Source organism: Indicator indicator, chromosome 1 (genome assembly GCF_027791375.1).
Source record: "Indicator indicator isolate 239-I01 chromosome 1, UM_Iind_1.1, whole genome shotgun sequence".
Lineage (NCBI taxonomy): Eukaryota > Metazoa > Chordata > Aves > Piciformes > Indicatoridae > Indicator > Indicator indicator.
The window spans coordinates 29,471,612-29,488,997 of record NC_072010.1 but is presented as its reverse complement, the minus strand read 5'-3'; the positions used below and the strand labels follow the sequence as shown (position 1 = coordinate 29,488,997).

Genomic DNA, 17,386 nt, shown 5'->3' with positions numbered 1-17,386 from the left:
AGAATTCAAGTAAAAACCAGCGATTTGCTTATAAAATACATATTTGCTGCACTGTACAATGAACTTTGGTAGGAGCATGCATGCTAGGGTTTTCAAATGAAACATGAAAGATGGGGACCTGGGAACCAAAATCCCTTAAACTCCACTGAAACCCCTTGCCTTAGTGCTTTGAAGAAACAGTATTTTTATTACATAGTTGTATATTACCTCAAAATTCTAGAATTTTAGGAGGTTAGGTGTCTGGCTTGAGACCTACCACAAATGAAACTGACCTCATCATAACCTTTTAAAAACCCCAACAACTCAATAGCCTGTGTGAGAAACTGCCACAAATATTTTGGCAGCATTTACCAGTCTGAAAGTCAGACTTTTAGGGCAGACCTAGCATGAAGACAGAACCACATGCCAAGCAGTATCTTTTTTCCTCCTTCCAAAACTGCAATTTTCTGCACTCCTTTTTAATCCAAACCCCAAAGCCTTAAGTCCAGTAGAGAATGTTAACAAAGTCTTGACCTGTAGAGTGCTAATTTCCATAGAGACCACTAAAGGGGAAAACCTTCTGTATAAATGCCAGATCCTGTAAACTGAGAAGTGCATCACTGCAACACCTAGAGTGGAATGCAAAGTGCCAGGAATAGAATCCAGAACCCCTTATTAGGGACAATATTCTGCCTCCACTGACAGGTAGCAAAGGATGGAAAGAGTTATGGTCCATTTTGAAGGTTTTAATTGGGAATGAAAAATCCCATCCTTTAGCATCTTGCAATTTCTTCATCTACAATAGCAAATCCTGTGCTAAGCTAGGTTCTTGGTCTGTCTCTCAGAAACTAGGAGAACTTTCTAATTTACAGCATAATGCCAGAAGGAACTGCAATGTCATCTGTCCTTTCTTCTTTTGGAACTGCACAGAAAAGAAAACAAAAAGAGAGATCTGAAATGCTGCATGAGAAGAACAGAATTGAGTGCTTGTATTCCCACCAGAGCATCCTTATCACCAGAAATTCAGTTACACATTTTTCTTCTCTCTCCCTATCCTACAGTGAAGCTCTGCCACTCTATAGAAATAGAGGGGAGAATCTAGAAATATCCTGTAATCAGAATCAGCAGGACATTCAAACAAGGCAATGAACAAAACAGCCACTTCATCTCACTCACTTCTCTTTGGGATGGAGACCTGGGCTCACAGTCTTCTGCTTACACTCCACACTCATGGCTGGTGCAGGAAAGATGATATCCCAGCAGGTGAAACTCAGGGAGTTGAAAGAGATTGAAATTTGAATCCAGGTGTGGATTCATCAAGGAAATCGATGCTTTTGCTTCCTCGTCTGTTTTGCCACATACATATGATCTGATGCAGTTCATCTTTCAGCTTTCCACTCTCCCTCTCTTCAACTCCGGGCTGCAGCTATAGCTGCACAGGGTTCTTGGTTGCTAAGACTATTATGTGATGGATGAGGAGAAGGTTCTGCTGCTGTATTTGCTTCTGCAAGGGCAGAGGTTATAGCAGCTGGAAGCTTAACACTACTGGTACGAGCTAAAACAGTCAACCTTTTACAATATGGACATACAGCACCAGGCACGTTGAAAGCATCCTTATGAAGGTAGATCCCTCCTAATTAGCCACTACATAGGACTTTAATTGATAACAGATTTGTACACAGTCATAAAAATCAACTTTACATGCTCTTTTAAATACCTTACGTCCTATTTTAGATCTGGCCCTAGGCAAATAGAAGCAAGAGAATTTTCTGCAGAGCCAGCACTAATTTCATGATTTCATGTCTTCTATGTTTGTTTTTGACAACAGTGGTTTACTTTTTTTGGCAACTTTGAAGTTGTGTCCTTATACTTTTTTGTCTGGATTTTTGTGTCCACTGCTATTAAATGCTATTTAATGAAAGGCTTGAAATGTGAGGAAATTTAACCTAGGAGTACTTTCAATATTATCCTTGTATTTAAACTGATATTATAGCTTCATAAGAAAACAATTAAAATTTAACCTCTTTTCAACAAACTCTATAGAGGAGTTAATGTGAAGCACAGGTAACAGAGAAGGTCTAGGTAAAGCCCAGGACTTAACACCTCATTCATTAAAATTTCTGAAATGCTTGAAATTTAATGCAGAGAAGTCTCATTTTCACCATAATTATGTGAAAGACCAGAATAAAACAGAGTTAAATGAGGCAAATATATAAATATGAGAGCCTAGAGTTTGTGGTAGTTTTACTTACTATCTTAATTATATATTTCCTTCAAAAGTTTCTTTTTTCCCTCTCTGGGACAGATGGAATAAATTAATCTTAAATGCAGCATAAAATCTGTTCCAGATCCTCTCATATGCCAATGTTTAAACATAACTAACTAGAATAATAAAAGTCAGAGATGGAAAAGATCTATTAGCTGACCACCTAAAATTTTACATACAGAAATGTAACAATTTAACTAAACCTATTTTCAAACATTGAAGGAGGTTTGGTTACAACTTAAATCAGTTCAATGGTGGCTATGGTCAATTTATTTCACTTTGAAATCGCACTTTAAAGCAAATGGAAGTGACCTGCTTTTAAGCACAGTTGCACTAACTAAATAAATGCATATGTGCAGGCTAAGAATCAGAGAGACAGCAAAGTCTGTCCAGTTCTGGTAACACAGACTTCCAATATCTCCTTTTGGGAAGCTCAGGGTCCACCATGGACACTGTTGTTGATGGAGAATCAGTATTTACTCAAAACAGAGGCCCAATGTGAGATTCAAGGTATACTGAATTGTTGTCTCAGTTTTGCTTCTCTCTAGCCTTGAACACATCTCAATAACACACTATGTCTGGAAACACATTGTCTTTCACCTGAATACAACAGTTTAAATATTAGCATGCTGAGAACCTGCTCAGGCCATGGTAATTTCACAACCAGGCACAGTATTTTGGTCCCAGCCCTAGAAGAAATTGCATGTATTTAATTTGGGAAATAAATTGGTTTGGATGCCCTTCTCTAGTGAGAAGGATAAAAGATTTTTTTTTTCTGTACATTGTGAACTACTGTGTAGGTGTCTGTACAGGACTTTTCTCTATAAGCACTTTTTATACCATTTTGTCCAAACTAGCTTTAAGCAACTTGCTAGAAGAAAGATAGAAGAGAGGTTGTATTTAAAGGGGCTTATTCCATATCAAAAGCCTTATATTTATGCTAATGTTTATATGAAATCTTCCATATAAACTGAAAAATTGTGTATATGCAAACCTATTCAGATATTCAAAACAGATTGTATACCAACTTTCCTATACTCCCTTTTCTTTTTTAATTTTTATTTTTACTCTTGATGAATAGTAGAAGCTGAAAGTTCTGTCTAAAGAAACTGAAGACCCACAGGATACTGTCTTTCTGTGATGCCAAGTGGCCACAGGACTACATGCAAGCCCAGTGCCTTCAGCAGTTTCATAATAAGCATTTTGGGGATTGATGCTCACTTCCTACAATATGCTAACATCACTCTGACCTTGCCAAGGTCTTCTCTTTTCCTTTGAATTCACAACAGTCCTACCCACACCCACATTATTTTAGAGAACCAGAGCCATACACTATTAGAGACAACAGTGCAACGAGCTACACCCAGTATGAGTCTGTTAAACAATGTTAGATGTTCCTATTATTTGTGCTACCAGATACAACTTCATGGACAACTGGCAAACATGGATGTATCTTAGAATCATAGAATAGTTTGGGCTGGAAGAAACTTTTAAAGGCCATCTAGTCCAAGCTCCCTGCAGTGAGCAGGGGCATCTTTAAGGAGACCACATTGCTTAGAGGCCCACTAATCTTCAGTGTTTCTAGGGATGGGGCATCTACCACCTCTCTGAGCACCCTCTTCCACTGTTTCACCACTCTCACTGTAAAAAATATCTTCCTTCTATCTAGTCTAAACCTACCTTTTATTTTAAAACTATTATCCCTTGTCCTATTGCAAAAGGCTTTGCTAGCAAGTTTGTCCCTATCTTGCTTATTGCCCCCCCTTACTGAAAGGCCACAATAAGGTTTCTCTAGAGCCTTTACTTCTCCAGGCTAGACAACAACATCTTGAAAGGGCAGACATCAATGTTATGCAAAGTAGACACAGCTAAAAAAGTACTGGTGAAAAACTAAACCACTTCTTATGTCAATGTAAGATTGTCTTGTACAGTATGTTTTCACATTCTGGTACATTTCATGCCTCAAATGTTGAGGTTTTCACTGTTCTTTTCCTTTCTTGTAAGGTGCAAATAAGAAACAGTAGAAGAAAAATTTTTTACCCCGATCACTTTCTGCAAGTGGCCATGTCCTACAGCTGACAGAAACTTGGTAGAGATTTTGAAGAGAAAATTCCAATTCCCACAACACATTATTGGAAGAGGTTTCCTGGGGCAGGTTTATTTTTCAATTGTCCCACAATATCTAGATAGTGAGGAACACAGAATTTCACCTCCCAGTTTTGCTTGAACCTGACTCAGAAGAGACATGAGTGCTGGTCTCCCACCAACCAACAACAGCTAATACATGAGTTCTCTCCTCTTGTAATCTGCTGAACGATCAACAGTTTATGGAAAGACTGGGGTGTTTCTGGCTGAGATCGTGGTTCACACCTACATGGGTGAATATTTGTGTGTACATATGATGGACAAATAGAGATGTGTTCACCTCCAAGCACAGGAGGTGCATATGACAGACAGAATACAGGAGCTTATCCACAACTTTTCTCACCTTACTTGAATGCGATTGTCCTGATAACTGGTAGGCTCTCCTACATCATCGTCTCTTCACAAGCAGCACTCAGAATGCTCCTTTCCCATCACTTAATTTTTTTGTCATCATTACAGAAATTCCCATGAGGCTGGAAGACCATCCCCTGCCCACTCGTGTGCAATTTGAAAATTACTGTATTCAATGTAATAAACAAGTGCCAGATAGCATTAAGGGGGACTGAAGAAAGTTCAGCACAGAAAAAGACTTCAAATAAAAGGCTGTAACAGCGGATACTTCAAAAACAGGTTAATAGTGAGGACATCCATCCAACAAGCTCTATTAAACTTTCACTGCACATGGGGCACAGAACCTTTTAGCCCTTCTTCCAGACGGCAAACCAGAAGACATATAATGAAGGTTCTGAAACAGTTTCTAAAATACGAACGAACACCTAACCTCGATAGCCTGCGGACGAAAGGTTTTTGTCAGTAGGGTCTTTCGACGATCAGACGGTCCCCTTTCCCTCCTACCGGGTTTCCCCGCGGCTGGAAGGCGGCGGAAGACCGGAAGGGGGGCTCGGTGCCCACCACGAGTAGGGAGGGGGAGGTTGGGCTGTAGGAGCAGCTCCCATCCCTGGGGCAAGCGGGTGGGCCGGACTGGGTCGGGCGGCGGCAGCCGCTGCCTCTCACACAGGCGGAGCGGCAGTGGCAGGGGCAGGTCGCGGCAGCCGCCGCTTCCCCGCGGGAGGGAGAGCGGGAGGGCGTGGAGCCCCGCTGCCGCCGCCATGGAGAAGCAGCCCGGCGGCGAGGACGACTGCGTGGACTCGGGAGCTGAGACGGGCGGGTGAGTGGTGGGGGACGGGTGAGTGGTGGGGGACGGGTGGGGGTGCGCTTAGTTCCCCTCCGGGCTGGGCCGAAGAGGGCCAGGCTGTGGCGGCGAAGCGCCGGACATCTCGCTGCCGGGCCGGCGGGTTGCACTTGTTGCCGGCGGCCGCCGCCCCCGAGCGCGTCGCGACAGCGGCAGAACTGGGGCTGGGGTCCTGCGTGGGGCGTGGTGTCCTGGGCAGATCTTTCCTCCGGCAGACGGGACCGCTCCTCGGGCAGCACCCCGCCCCAGCACTGGGGGACCGGTGTAATCCCCGGGGAAGATGGGCAGCGCTTCTTCCGCGGGGCATCGCCCTGCTTGGCAAGTCCCGGAGAGTTTGCTTTCTCCTGGCTGAGTAGAGGAAGGGTACCCATCATCCTCCTCCTACACGCGAGGAGGCAGGTACCAAGAGGTCCTGGCTGTAGGCTTTAAGTTGGCGCTCCTCAGCAGGTTGTGCTGCCTTACCGGTGAGGCCCAGCACTGTGCTTTGTGGCTGTGGACACGGTGGACAGGGTTTGGTGCCACACCATCCCTGTATCCCAAGATAATTTGCGTTGAGCATAGTTCAGAAGTGTGCCTGGCTATCTATGGTGTCCTTGTTGCAGTGACACCCAGGCACCATCAGGCAAACAGAGCTGACTCCTTAGAAGGACCATCAGAGAGCCAGCCTCAAATGCAGGTTAGATTTGTAGGAATCCTGTAGTGAGGTTGCTGTTGTCATGAAATTCATCTGTTGTAAACTTTCTTAGTAGTTGTCCAACCTCTAAGTGTCATATTAGAGTTGAGGAGAGTGACTTTTTTTTTCTAACTTCAAGTCCTCACCGTTGAAGGTGTGCTGTATTTATTAGTTGCATGACTTCTAAGGCATGGAGTTGGAAGGATGATCTGTGTGACCCCATTCAGCTTCCACCTTCAGCTCATCTCTGTGTGTGAGGGAGGGAAGTGCTCCATGCTGCTGCTGTGTCATCTTGTTGGGAATGACAGCAAGCCTTTGCTCCTTCTCTGGCTCCAGAAGGGCAAGAAGAGGTTGCTCACTCCTGGTAATCCTAGGTCTTAATTCTCCTGCCTCTTTCCTTTCCCAATTGTGTTTCTTACATCTCCTTGCTTGGTGTATCTCCTTTGATCTCTAGTCTGACTGTTGCAAAACCGTAAGGCTAATTCTTTGTGAAGTGACGTCAGGTGCACAGCACCAAAACTGAAGTAGTACAACTGATTTTTTTTTTTAAAGGTGGAAATGGAATATAGTAATCTTTTTCATACATCCAGCTATTAATTCAAATCAACATTTTTATCTCTTCTGTGGTCTGAGAAGTTAAGGACATTTTCCATTACCTTATATTATAGACACACCTAACAGTGGGAAACTTTCAAATATTTTATGTGTACCTTAAAGGAAAAAAATCCAGGCCTTCTTTCCAGATACAGTTCATCTTTGGGACAGGTGGGTTAAAGGACTACCAAATAACTAGCTAGTGAATTCACAGCTGGTTCAGAGCTCCAGAAAAAAATACTGGATGGGTCAAGTCACTCTGAATTTGCTGTGTTTATCTATAAGAGAAAAACCTGAGTTTCCTTGGAAAGGACACATGGAAGGATTTGACCTAGCTGGTGACATTAGCCTTTAGACCTTCAGTGACCAGTGTGACAGCTGCTTGTGTCTGGTGTTGCTGAGGTGCTAAAGCTGATGATTTCATGAAGCATCGCTGTCCCAGACTTGACACTGGAAAGTGCAGGTTAATGGAAGAGTCTGTCAGAGGAATTTGAACAATGACATATGGCAGTTAATATTTACGGTGTTTTGCACTGGAGTTTATTTTGAAAAGCAATGGGTTTCAGCATTTCAATTATTATTTTAAGTTCTGTTTAGCAGCAATTTTAGTCTGATAAACATGTTGCATATGTCACTTTCACAATGTTTATATTTCAGCTTTCTCACCAAACCAACTGTTCACAGCACTTACTTTTCCCTCTTTCTAGAAGATCTGCTTTTTGCTTTGTATCAGTCCCCATCATAGCTGTTGCTAAATTGAGATGCTTTCCCTTTTTTACCCAGTTACTCAACAGTAAAACAATTAATTAATTATTTTGAAGTTCAGCTGTCATCCTCTGAAAGTATAAGGAGAGACAGCTGACTGTCAGAGTAATTCAATAACGATTTTACATCAAGTAGTCTCTTTCTGTCACTCAGGGAACAATAGGGGATACTGACTGTAGTAAATCCAGGCACTGTAAGCCCTTGTCATCTTGATGATCATATGTAATGATGTGTGAGCTCTTACATGGAGCCTGTACAGCTGAAGCTGCTTACAGCAGCTAAACAGTCAACTACATCAAGTACTCTACAGGGCATATGTTCCTGAAGGTTTAGCTGCGACTTCCAGCTACAAGAGCAGGAAAAACTGTGCTACAGGCAAGATCACTTACAGTTTGAAGCCTTCATTTTCCTAATCCATTGTAAAATACGTTCCTCTGAGTGCTTTTGCCTCAGTAAAAAGGGTTGACAAAGAGGCTGCTGAAGAAAAATGGTGTATTTTGAGTTCCTGAATCCGATAAGAATGGATTGAGCTAGTGTTGTCAAGTACTTAAATAGAGTAGAACAAATAAGCCAATTAGTTTACATTGGCTGTTTATTAATGAGATTTGAAAGAGTTTGACCATGATTGGGCTGAGAGACTTTGCCCATACAAATTATATCTTAAGAAATGTAATTTTTGGCTTTTTAGTGTAAAAAACTTATTTTATCAGCTACTGCAATCTTTTAGCTAAGAAATATACGAAACAGTTTGGATTCGTACTTTAAGACCTGGCTTTACAGGAAGAATAAAATGGATTATTTTTTTTCTTTTGGCTTTTGAAAAGAAAGCAGACGGGAAAAAATTGAGTGGAAGAAAAATTGAAGGGGGAAGAAACATGTGTCTAAAGAACTGTAGATAAATTCTACAGAAAACAATCACACACACACAAAAGATAGAAAAATTACTACTAAGTAACTTAAAACGAGTGTAGAAATGTTAATTTTTAAAATTTCTTAGTTTTACAAGTCATGCTAATGCTGATATTTCACTACTTTGAGGAGCAGAGCAGGGTTTTGTGCTAAAACACCCAAGGTGACAAACTAAGACAACTTTAGAAGTTCTTTGGCATGTAATTTTGAAGAAACAAGACAGATTCTTGCTATCATTGATGTCAAGGGCCCCTGAATTTGTTGTATACACAACTGATATCCCAAGTAATGCAGTGAATGCAGAAAATGGGTAGTTTCTTAGACCTGAAGTCTTAAACTTCTTATTCCTAAACCTTTATTTGGTCATATTAGCTGTGTTCAAGGAATGCTCTCTCATGTTAGCTGTGTTCAGGGAATGCTGTCTCCTATTTATCAAGCCTTTATGCCTTACCTGAGCATAACACTTTAGTGAGATAGGTGGCATTAATGAGGATTTCAGTATCTGTGACAATTCTCAGCAGAATTTCACTTGCTGCTTTAGAAAGCAGTTAAGAGCCCATGTCTTAAAGGGTTCACATTTTAATGATTAGCTTAATAATAGTATCAAAGTTTGTCTAAACCTGTGCTTTTCTCCTTCCTCATTTAGAAGTAATTTAAAGTTTTGAGAAGTTAGAACTTCTAACTTAAATTATTTGAATTTGCAACTTTTCCACTTCATTTCAAATAATTTATTAATGTTTTTAGAGAAAATGTAGAGATGTTATTGAATAACAAGCAAGTTTGTTCTATATAATAACTTTAAAATCTAAGTGTTGATGATGCAAACAGAGTTATTGATAGTTAACTGTTGAGCATTTGATGAATTTTAGGAAGAAGGAAAGTTGTATGGTTTCTTTTTAGCAGGCAACTGCAGAGGCACACTTCAACAACAATTAAAGAAATCCATTGCAAAATAGAAAGATGTTTGAAGTTTAGGACACTGTATGGTGCAGCAGCTATTTTTGACGTGTATTTAGCAAAATCCATTATTGTTTGGTTACAGTTATTATTCAGGGGAGTTGTTCCCTTCTTTTCATTTTCTCCTGTGGTTCTATCTCTCAAATTAATTTTGCAAAGATTATGTTTATTTTTTTACAGTGCTATCTTTGTTTGTTGGTTTCCCTTGTGGCTGTCACTAGCTACTTGTGTGGTCCTGGCCAAATCACAAATTATTTGAGCCTCTGCTAACGTATCTGTTAAGCAGATTTAAAAATCCTTTGTTTGTTGCAGTTCTGTAAAATGTGTGAGATTCTAAAGCAGAATATTCCATTGTTAATAGGAGAAAAGGCAGCCTATAAAAAAGAAAGTGTACCCCAATTAAAGGTAAATGTATTAGGAATATTGTGATTTGTGTGTGTCCTCAGTCAGAATGGGTTGCTTAAATTATTGAATGAATAATTGAATGGTTTATTAGGGTGAGAGGTTGCTTTCATGTCACACGTTTCTAACTTAAAGGACTTCAACACTTAATTCTTGACTGGCTGGACAGATGGGCAGAGTCCAACACAATGGCATTTGACAAGTCCAAATGCCGGGTGCTGCACTTTGGCCACAACAACCCCATGCAGAGCTACAGGCTGGGGTCGGAGTGGCTGGAGAGCAGCCAGGCAGAAAGAGACCTGAGGGTACTGACAGCTGAACATGCGCCAGCAGTGTGCCCAGGTGGCCAAGAAGGCCAATGGCATCCTGGCCTGCATCAAGAATAGTGTGGCCAGCAGGAACAGGGAAGTCATTGTGCCCCTGTACTCAGCACTGGTTAGGCTGCACCTCAAGTACTGTGTCCAGTTCTGGGCCCCTCAATTTAAGAAGGATATTGAGATACTTGAATGTGTCCAGAGAAGGGCAACGAGGCTGGGGAGAGGCCTCGAACACAAGCCCTACAAGGAGAGGCTGAGGGAGCTGGGGTTATTTAGCCTGGAGAAGAGGAGGCTCAGGGGAGACCTCATTACTGTCTGCAACTACCTGAAGGGAGGTTGTAGCCAGGAGGGGTTTGGTCTCTTCTCCCAGGCAATCAGCACCAGAACAAGAGGACACAGTCTCAAGCTGCGCCAGGGGAGGTTTAGGCTTGAGGTGAGGAGAAAGTTCTTCACAGAAAGAGTGATTTGCTATTGGAATGTGCTGCCGAGGGAGGTGGTGGAGTCACTGTCCCTGGAAGCGTTCAAAAAAAAGGATTGGACGTGGCACTTGAAGCCATGGTTTAGTAGTCATGAGTTCCTGGGTGACAGGTTGAACTTGATGATCCTTGAGGTCTTTTCCAACCTTATTGATTCTGTGATTAATGACTTTGTCTTCTGTATGATGGGCCTTCACTACGACATGTCCATCTCTTGTCAAAGATTTCGTCCATCTATGAGAAACTCGCAGGAATATAAGTCAGTGCTGCTGAGACTTTTGTTTTCTATATATCTATCATTCCATATGTGTCAAGATAGACATCTTGTCTCTGATTTGACATTCAAATAAAATAACGGTTAACTATCTGTCACAAACTGGGGTCGAGGCACCATTTCTACTCAGATTTACTGCATGTAGTGAAGCTATTTGGTTGAACATCCAAGCAGTCAGACCTGCTAGTGCATGGCACTGGGGCTAGGCTCTGAAAGTGAGGTTGAAACAGACTCACTCCCTGGCTTTGACTGGGTGCCACCTGAGTTCTGATGGTGGACACCCCTGGAGGGACACCCCATTCCCTCTGAGGAGTGGTGAGTGGTGTACGCAGGCAGGTGTGCTTACTAAAGCACACTGTGGCCCTGCCTCAGTGAATACTTTTTGGAAGATTACAAACAACCTTTCATCCTTATACTGTAGTTTCTCATGTGGGGCCTCAAGGAATGTTGCTGGTAATGAGCTCCTGGGTGTGGCTCCTCAGTGAGTTAGAGCTGAGTGATAGGAATCCATCAGCTGTCTTCATCACTCTACTAGAAATCCAAAGCAAGGCATTTTGAGATAAGTGGCTCAGAGTTACTCCATGACAGTCATCTTGATTACACGAGTAGAAGTATGATGAAGGCAATGGATTTGTGTTGGACTGATGATATTGGTTAAGCAGATTGTAATCTGACCCACAGGAATTTATTGAGAGACCCAAGAGACAGCTAAATCTTCTGACTCACACAGTGTGCGTTAACTGCTATAAAATGAAATCCCCCCCTGTGCTCCAAGGGAGGCAAGGCAGAGAAGCTGTTAAATATGGCTCTTAATATGAAACAGTGAAATCTGAAACAACTCAAGAGAAGGAAACGTGGATCCAGCAGGTGCCATTCCATCAATCCTAGGCAAGCAAAGGATGCAGACAGCAGAAGAGCTAGTAAATTTTCCACAATTTCCTTTTTTGGGGGGAATAAGGAGTCCTGGCAATGGAGACCTTGAGGATATCATGGAGTAGCATTGTGTTAGAATAACCTGAGGGAGGTGTGTTCATTTTAGAGTAAGCTGCCTTGTGGCCATGCTGGCCATGCTGCCTGGCTCAGAAAACTTAGTTGTAGCCTTTCCAGTGCATTAAAAAGACAGAGATGTCCGTGAGCACTGGGACAGAGTTGTCCATGTTGTTGAGTACTTAATATGGTTGATGGCATTATTTTGTATGAGACTGTCTAGCTCCTTCCCATATGATTCTGGGCTGTGTTTTACCATGGGCTGGTGACTTGTTTTACCATGTTACCGTGGCCTAGTGACCATTCCCAGCAGACTACTTGCCAGTCTGTTTTGGAAGGCAAGAAGCTTTAATGGTACAGGTGCAGACTGCTTCATGGTCATAGTCCCAGACAGTTCTCTTGAGTGTATCTGTTTATTGCTGGTGATGTATTACCATGATATTGTGCCATGGCTGATCAGCATGCCAAAGCTATCAAGCAGAGTGTGATGCTGGTGTAACTACATTGCTTGAATATGTTTGGAGATGAAACGTAGCTATGCTTCTTACCCAAACTAACAGGTTTAGAGTGTTTTTATAAACTGGACTCAGTAACTGTAAGTTGCACTTACTAAAATTCAGTGAACTGTTTCCCCTTTCTTGGTTATTTTGAGGCTCTGTGTTACTGACCAGCAATGAGTAATCTCAGAGGATTGTTCAAGAGCTTTTGTTCTCCTGATGGTCTTACGCTCTGTGGTAACACACAATCCTGATCCTTCAACAGCATGAATGGGAATTGAGGACCCACATTTGTCTCAAGCTTCTACATTCCTATTTTAATGTTGATTGACAACTTCATAGCTCTTCTTTGCTGGTAGGCTGACAGTTGAACACAAATTCTTTGCAGACTGATGTATCTTTTGACTGAGTGATGAGCCCTCCTTTTTGGTACCTCCTACTGCTTCAATACCCTTTTTGATCATTTTTGTCCTCATTATGTGTCTATAAAAGGAACAGTCCTCCATTTGTTCTGTTTCTGTCCTGAATGTCTCTTTCCTTTTATCTCTACTATAGTATCTATCAGAGGAAACAGCTTGTTGCAAGACCATGTAATTGGCCAGGAATCTCTGAGCCCCAGTATGGCCCCAGTCTATCACCATTAAAGCCCTTGAATGCTTTACCCTTGAGTTGTCCTAATGGAAAAATCCCCTTCCAAAGGAACTGCTAGAAGCCAGTATTTGAGGTGTTTAAAATGGGGGTGGAAAGAATGGGAAGCAACAAGAGCTGCCTCATATCCAGAAAGTCTACATGACCCAGGAGATGTGCCTTTCATTTTTCTAATGCATGATCTTGTCAAAGAAAATGTTCATTGTATATACTGGTCTAAAAAGCTTTAAAAATGTATAGAAACGTCAGAATTTAATATTCTACATAGCTGACTATAAGGAAAAAACTTATATTTTGCAAGCCACTTCCAAGTGCATGTCGTTATTCTGAATGATTTGTGCTAATGATTTGAAAATATTATGGATTGTTCTTAAGGGCTAGATTCAAGACTAGTTCTAAGAAAGGAGTCAGAGGGAAGACAAAAGGTGTTTCAGATTGACCCTGAGAACACAGAGAAGCTCATATTCATCCCATTTGCTTTTAGACATGTAGCTGAGGGTTTCTGTAGGTTTCATCTCTAGGTCAGAAAGGAGAGAGATTAAAAAAAGAGAGAAACACCAGACCCTTCTTTTTATTGACTATAGAGAGAGCTTAGGGAGGGTACAGTCATCATTTTGACATCTGAATTTGACATAAGCTTTTGAGCTTAATTATCCTTTTTTTTTTTTTAAATTCTGTGTTTGTCAGTTATGCAACAAACATGAATTAAATATTATCTTGAACAATGTTAAAATTACAAAAAACCTCAGTACAATTCTAAAGCCTATTAAAACTTTTCTGTGCAATTAGTCTCCAAGAACACTGTTGTCTCCTCCTTTCTCACTCTTCATCTTTTTATTTTTCCTCTTGTCTCATTTTTCATGTCCTGCCTGTACATAGACTGCCACTTCCTCAGCTGAGGAGACTCATTCATTCTCCATGTCCTGTAGTATGCCTGCAGCGCTTTGGAATAATAAAATAACAGTGTGAAGTAATAGAAAGCTGCTTCGACTTGCAGTAAGCAAAAGGCAAAACATTGTCTGGCTTCGATCTGAAATACAAACAGTGCAGATCCATATTGAATTGGCCACCAACTGCTGAACACAGATAGACTGAAGGACAGCCCCAGGCTGTTTTCAAACAGAAGTGCAAACTAAATGAATCCTTGCCCAGGATGCTTGGAGGCAGCTGGATGTATATTGCTTGCCTGTGGGCTTGTGAAAAGTGGCATGTAACACAGTTTTCACACCCTTCTAAATATACGTGGTGCCAGATGATATGGATGTGACTTGCTGCTGAAATTACCATGCAGCTTTATGGCCTGCGTAGCACTACTGAGCCAACCCCTGGGTCTCTTCCCCTTGGTCTCTGCTCAGAGCTGCACTAGTGGTGTTTACATGGACCCACAGTAAGATGTCTGTTTCGCTGCTCATGTCGTTACTGCCTCTGCCTTTCCCAGCGACACAAGAGTCCTGGGGAGGTTGGTTAAGGGAGGAGATCGCAGTATCACAGTATATTAGAGGTTGGAAGGGACCTCAAGAGATCACTGGGTCCAAACCCTCTGCCAGAGCAGGATCACTTAGGGTAGTCCATACAGGAACGCATCCAGGAGGGTTTTGAAAGTCTCCAGAGAAGGAGACTCCACAACCCCCCTGGGCAGCCTGTTCCAGTATTCTGTCACCCTCACTGTAAAGAAGTTTCTCCTCATGTTTCCTTGCAGCCTAGTACTGTCAGCTGGGAGTGCAGGATTTTGTAAAGGAGAGAGAGCAAGAGAGAGCTGCGAGCCCTTGACAGCAAATCTTTCCCCAGGATTGCAGAGACATTTTTCAAAATCTGCAATAGCCTTGTGGTATTTGATGGTATCAGTGGATTTTTTTTTTTTTTTAGTATTGTGAAAAAGTCATATTGTGTCATTTTTCACTGATCCAGCAGGATTGGGAGGAAGAGTTGGAGGTAGTTCCTCATGGCCTTTCTCACCTAAACTAGAAATCTTAGCATCTGATCTGCAGAATCCTGAGTGCTAAACACAGTCTATGAAATATGAGGATGACTGTAATAATTTCTTTTGCAGAGATAAGTCCGCATTAAAATCATAAGCAGCCACTATACTTATGTGGAGTTGATGCCATTTATTGCTTTGGATGCCTGTGAGCCTAGAGTATGAAGGTATTCTGAGAACATGCTTAGATGGTATCTTTTTCCAAGCAAATATCTTAGAAGGCAAGGCTTAAATGTTTGTTTGGTTGGGTTTTTTTGGTTTTGAATTTAAAGCAACATTGCAAACTTGTTGCAATTGTTTGTATAGAACAAGCATTTCGGTTTGGATTCAAGAACTGTGTTAGAGCTCCCTGAACAATTTTCCTCTTATGTTCAGGGCCCTGCAGGCCATACATGAAAGATACTAATCGTGGCAGAGAGCTGTGGTGAGTGAGGTCTGTTCTGGGGACTCTCTGAGAATGGAGACTGTGTGACTGTGAGCTCCACACACTCAGAAGTCATAGGTAGGACCTCAGAAGTAGGAATCATCTTTTTTTTTCTTTTTTTAAAATATTCAGTGATGGCATACTTGTTTTAAATTAGTATTTCAGAATCTGTTGAATTATAATCAGCCTAGAATGGGGTTTTCAGGAGTTTGGGGTTATATGCAGCTGCAAAATTAATGGCACTGTTGCTCAAAATACTTAATAGCTCTGACTTTCTCACTGGTAATCCAAGTATGCAGTAAAGTAGAGCCAGTGGGTGGGTGGTTTTACTGAGAGATGTCTTGAAGAGGAAAAGGATTACCTAAAGGGAAAAGCTTTGCCATCCAAATTTATATATTTTGGTACTTAGTGTCTTTCCTGACAATTGTTGCTGAAGTACAATAAAAATTCTGCTCTTTGAATAGAGTTCTTTAACAAACCAAACCAAACCCAAACAAAACAAAAACAAAACAAAAAAAAAAATCTGCAAAGCAGTGTTTAGGAAATATGAGGATCAGAGTTAAAATACAGTCGACTTCTACACCTGCAGGTCTGAAGCAAATATTTTTTTCCTTTTTGAGAGCCTTTTAAGCTTTAATTTTTATGCCTGAAGTTAGGTAGCATGAATAGCCCCTAGGTAAAACCCTAGTTGCTTTACTCACTGTATGTAGGTGTTTTCAGAATTTATGTGAGATGCCAGTTTTTCTGAGGCCGTGTTCAAAACCTGTTCTGATTATTATCTTAGCACAAAAATAATGTTGAATGAGTGTTGAACTATTTTAATGTAAAATGGGAGTTCAAGCTGATATATTTTTAATTACCTCTTTTGAATTTAATATGATCTAACTAAAATCTTTGTCTTGCAGGTCTGAATACAGCCGTATGTCCTCTACCAGCAGTGAGTATAACTTTGTAAAATATTCTTGAAATGGATTCACATATTTTCCTTTTTATGGTTGCTGATACTTATTAACATCAAACTAGTGCTATGATGTTCACTTTGACACAGTAAAGCTTCATTTCCTTCACTTGTTGGGTCTATGTCTAGCAACAGTATAGAAAAGTAAACTGATTGGATGTCTATGACCAAATTACAAGCTATGTGTAAAGTCATAAATATTGGAGCTCACATGAATGCCAGGCAAAATGAGAACAAAACCTGCACTAGTTGGTGTCTTTCTAAGTCATTCTAGATAGTTACAATAGCCAGCTGAATTTCAGGTTATCCAACTGATAAAAGATGAATCCTGGTGTCTGGATTATTCTTTCTTTTTCACCAATGCAGAATGGCGTTTTTTTAAGGAGAGCATTTTCAGTCCTCTATCTTCCCACTCCAGACAGTTTCTTAGTTGTAAGACATACTGTATGCATAGCACTTTGAATTGCAACACTTGTGCATAGCTACTAGTATCTCTTGTCAAAGTGCAAGGTGATGCCTGTCTCCACAATTCACACATAGACATGATCCCTATGCCAAGAAAGCAGATCAAAAATTCACAGATGAAAAACTGTGATTTATAATTTGGATATTTAAGTGCCATGAAAATTAGGGGTGAGGAAGGCTGTCAGTTCTTTTCAGATTTACATACTCCAGCTGAAGTGTGGCAGGGGTTATTTTCCATCTCTTCTGGTCTTGAGCAGAGGGCTTTTATTGATTTCAATGAGAGCTAGATCAAATGGTATTCATAATGTTTGTCTCCTGAGCTGATGCGACTAGCAGGGAGCTCACTGTCCTTCAGTTCCATCTGCTCAGTGTGTGTATGTGTGTCTGGGAAAGAGAAAATTTACTGCAACTTTTTCCTAAATTCTGTTGCTTAAATAAATTTCTGGATTCCCACTATCAGATATAACTTTTTTAATGATC

The 17,386-nt window shown here is 41.2% G+C and overlaps 1 protein-coding gene across 1 annotated transcript in view; it reads left to right on the top strand.

Moving 5' to 3' along the window:
* The first annotated feature begins 5,499 nt into the window (after positions 1-5,499).
* Positions 5,500-17,386, top strand: part of FAM124A (family with sequence similarity 124 member A) — a 47,783-nt gene continuing 35,896 nt past the window's right edge. The window contains exons 1-2 of the mRNA XM_054389502.1: positions 5,500-5,558; positions 16,389-16,420. Coding sequence (XP_054245477.1) covers positions 5,500-5,558; positions 16,389-16,420 — 91 coding nt within the window. The remainder of the gene's footprint in view (positions 5,559-16,388; positions 16,421-17,386) is intronic.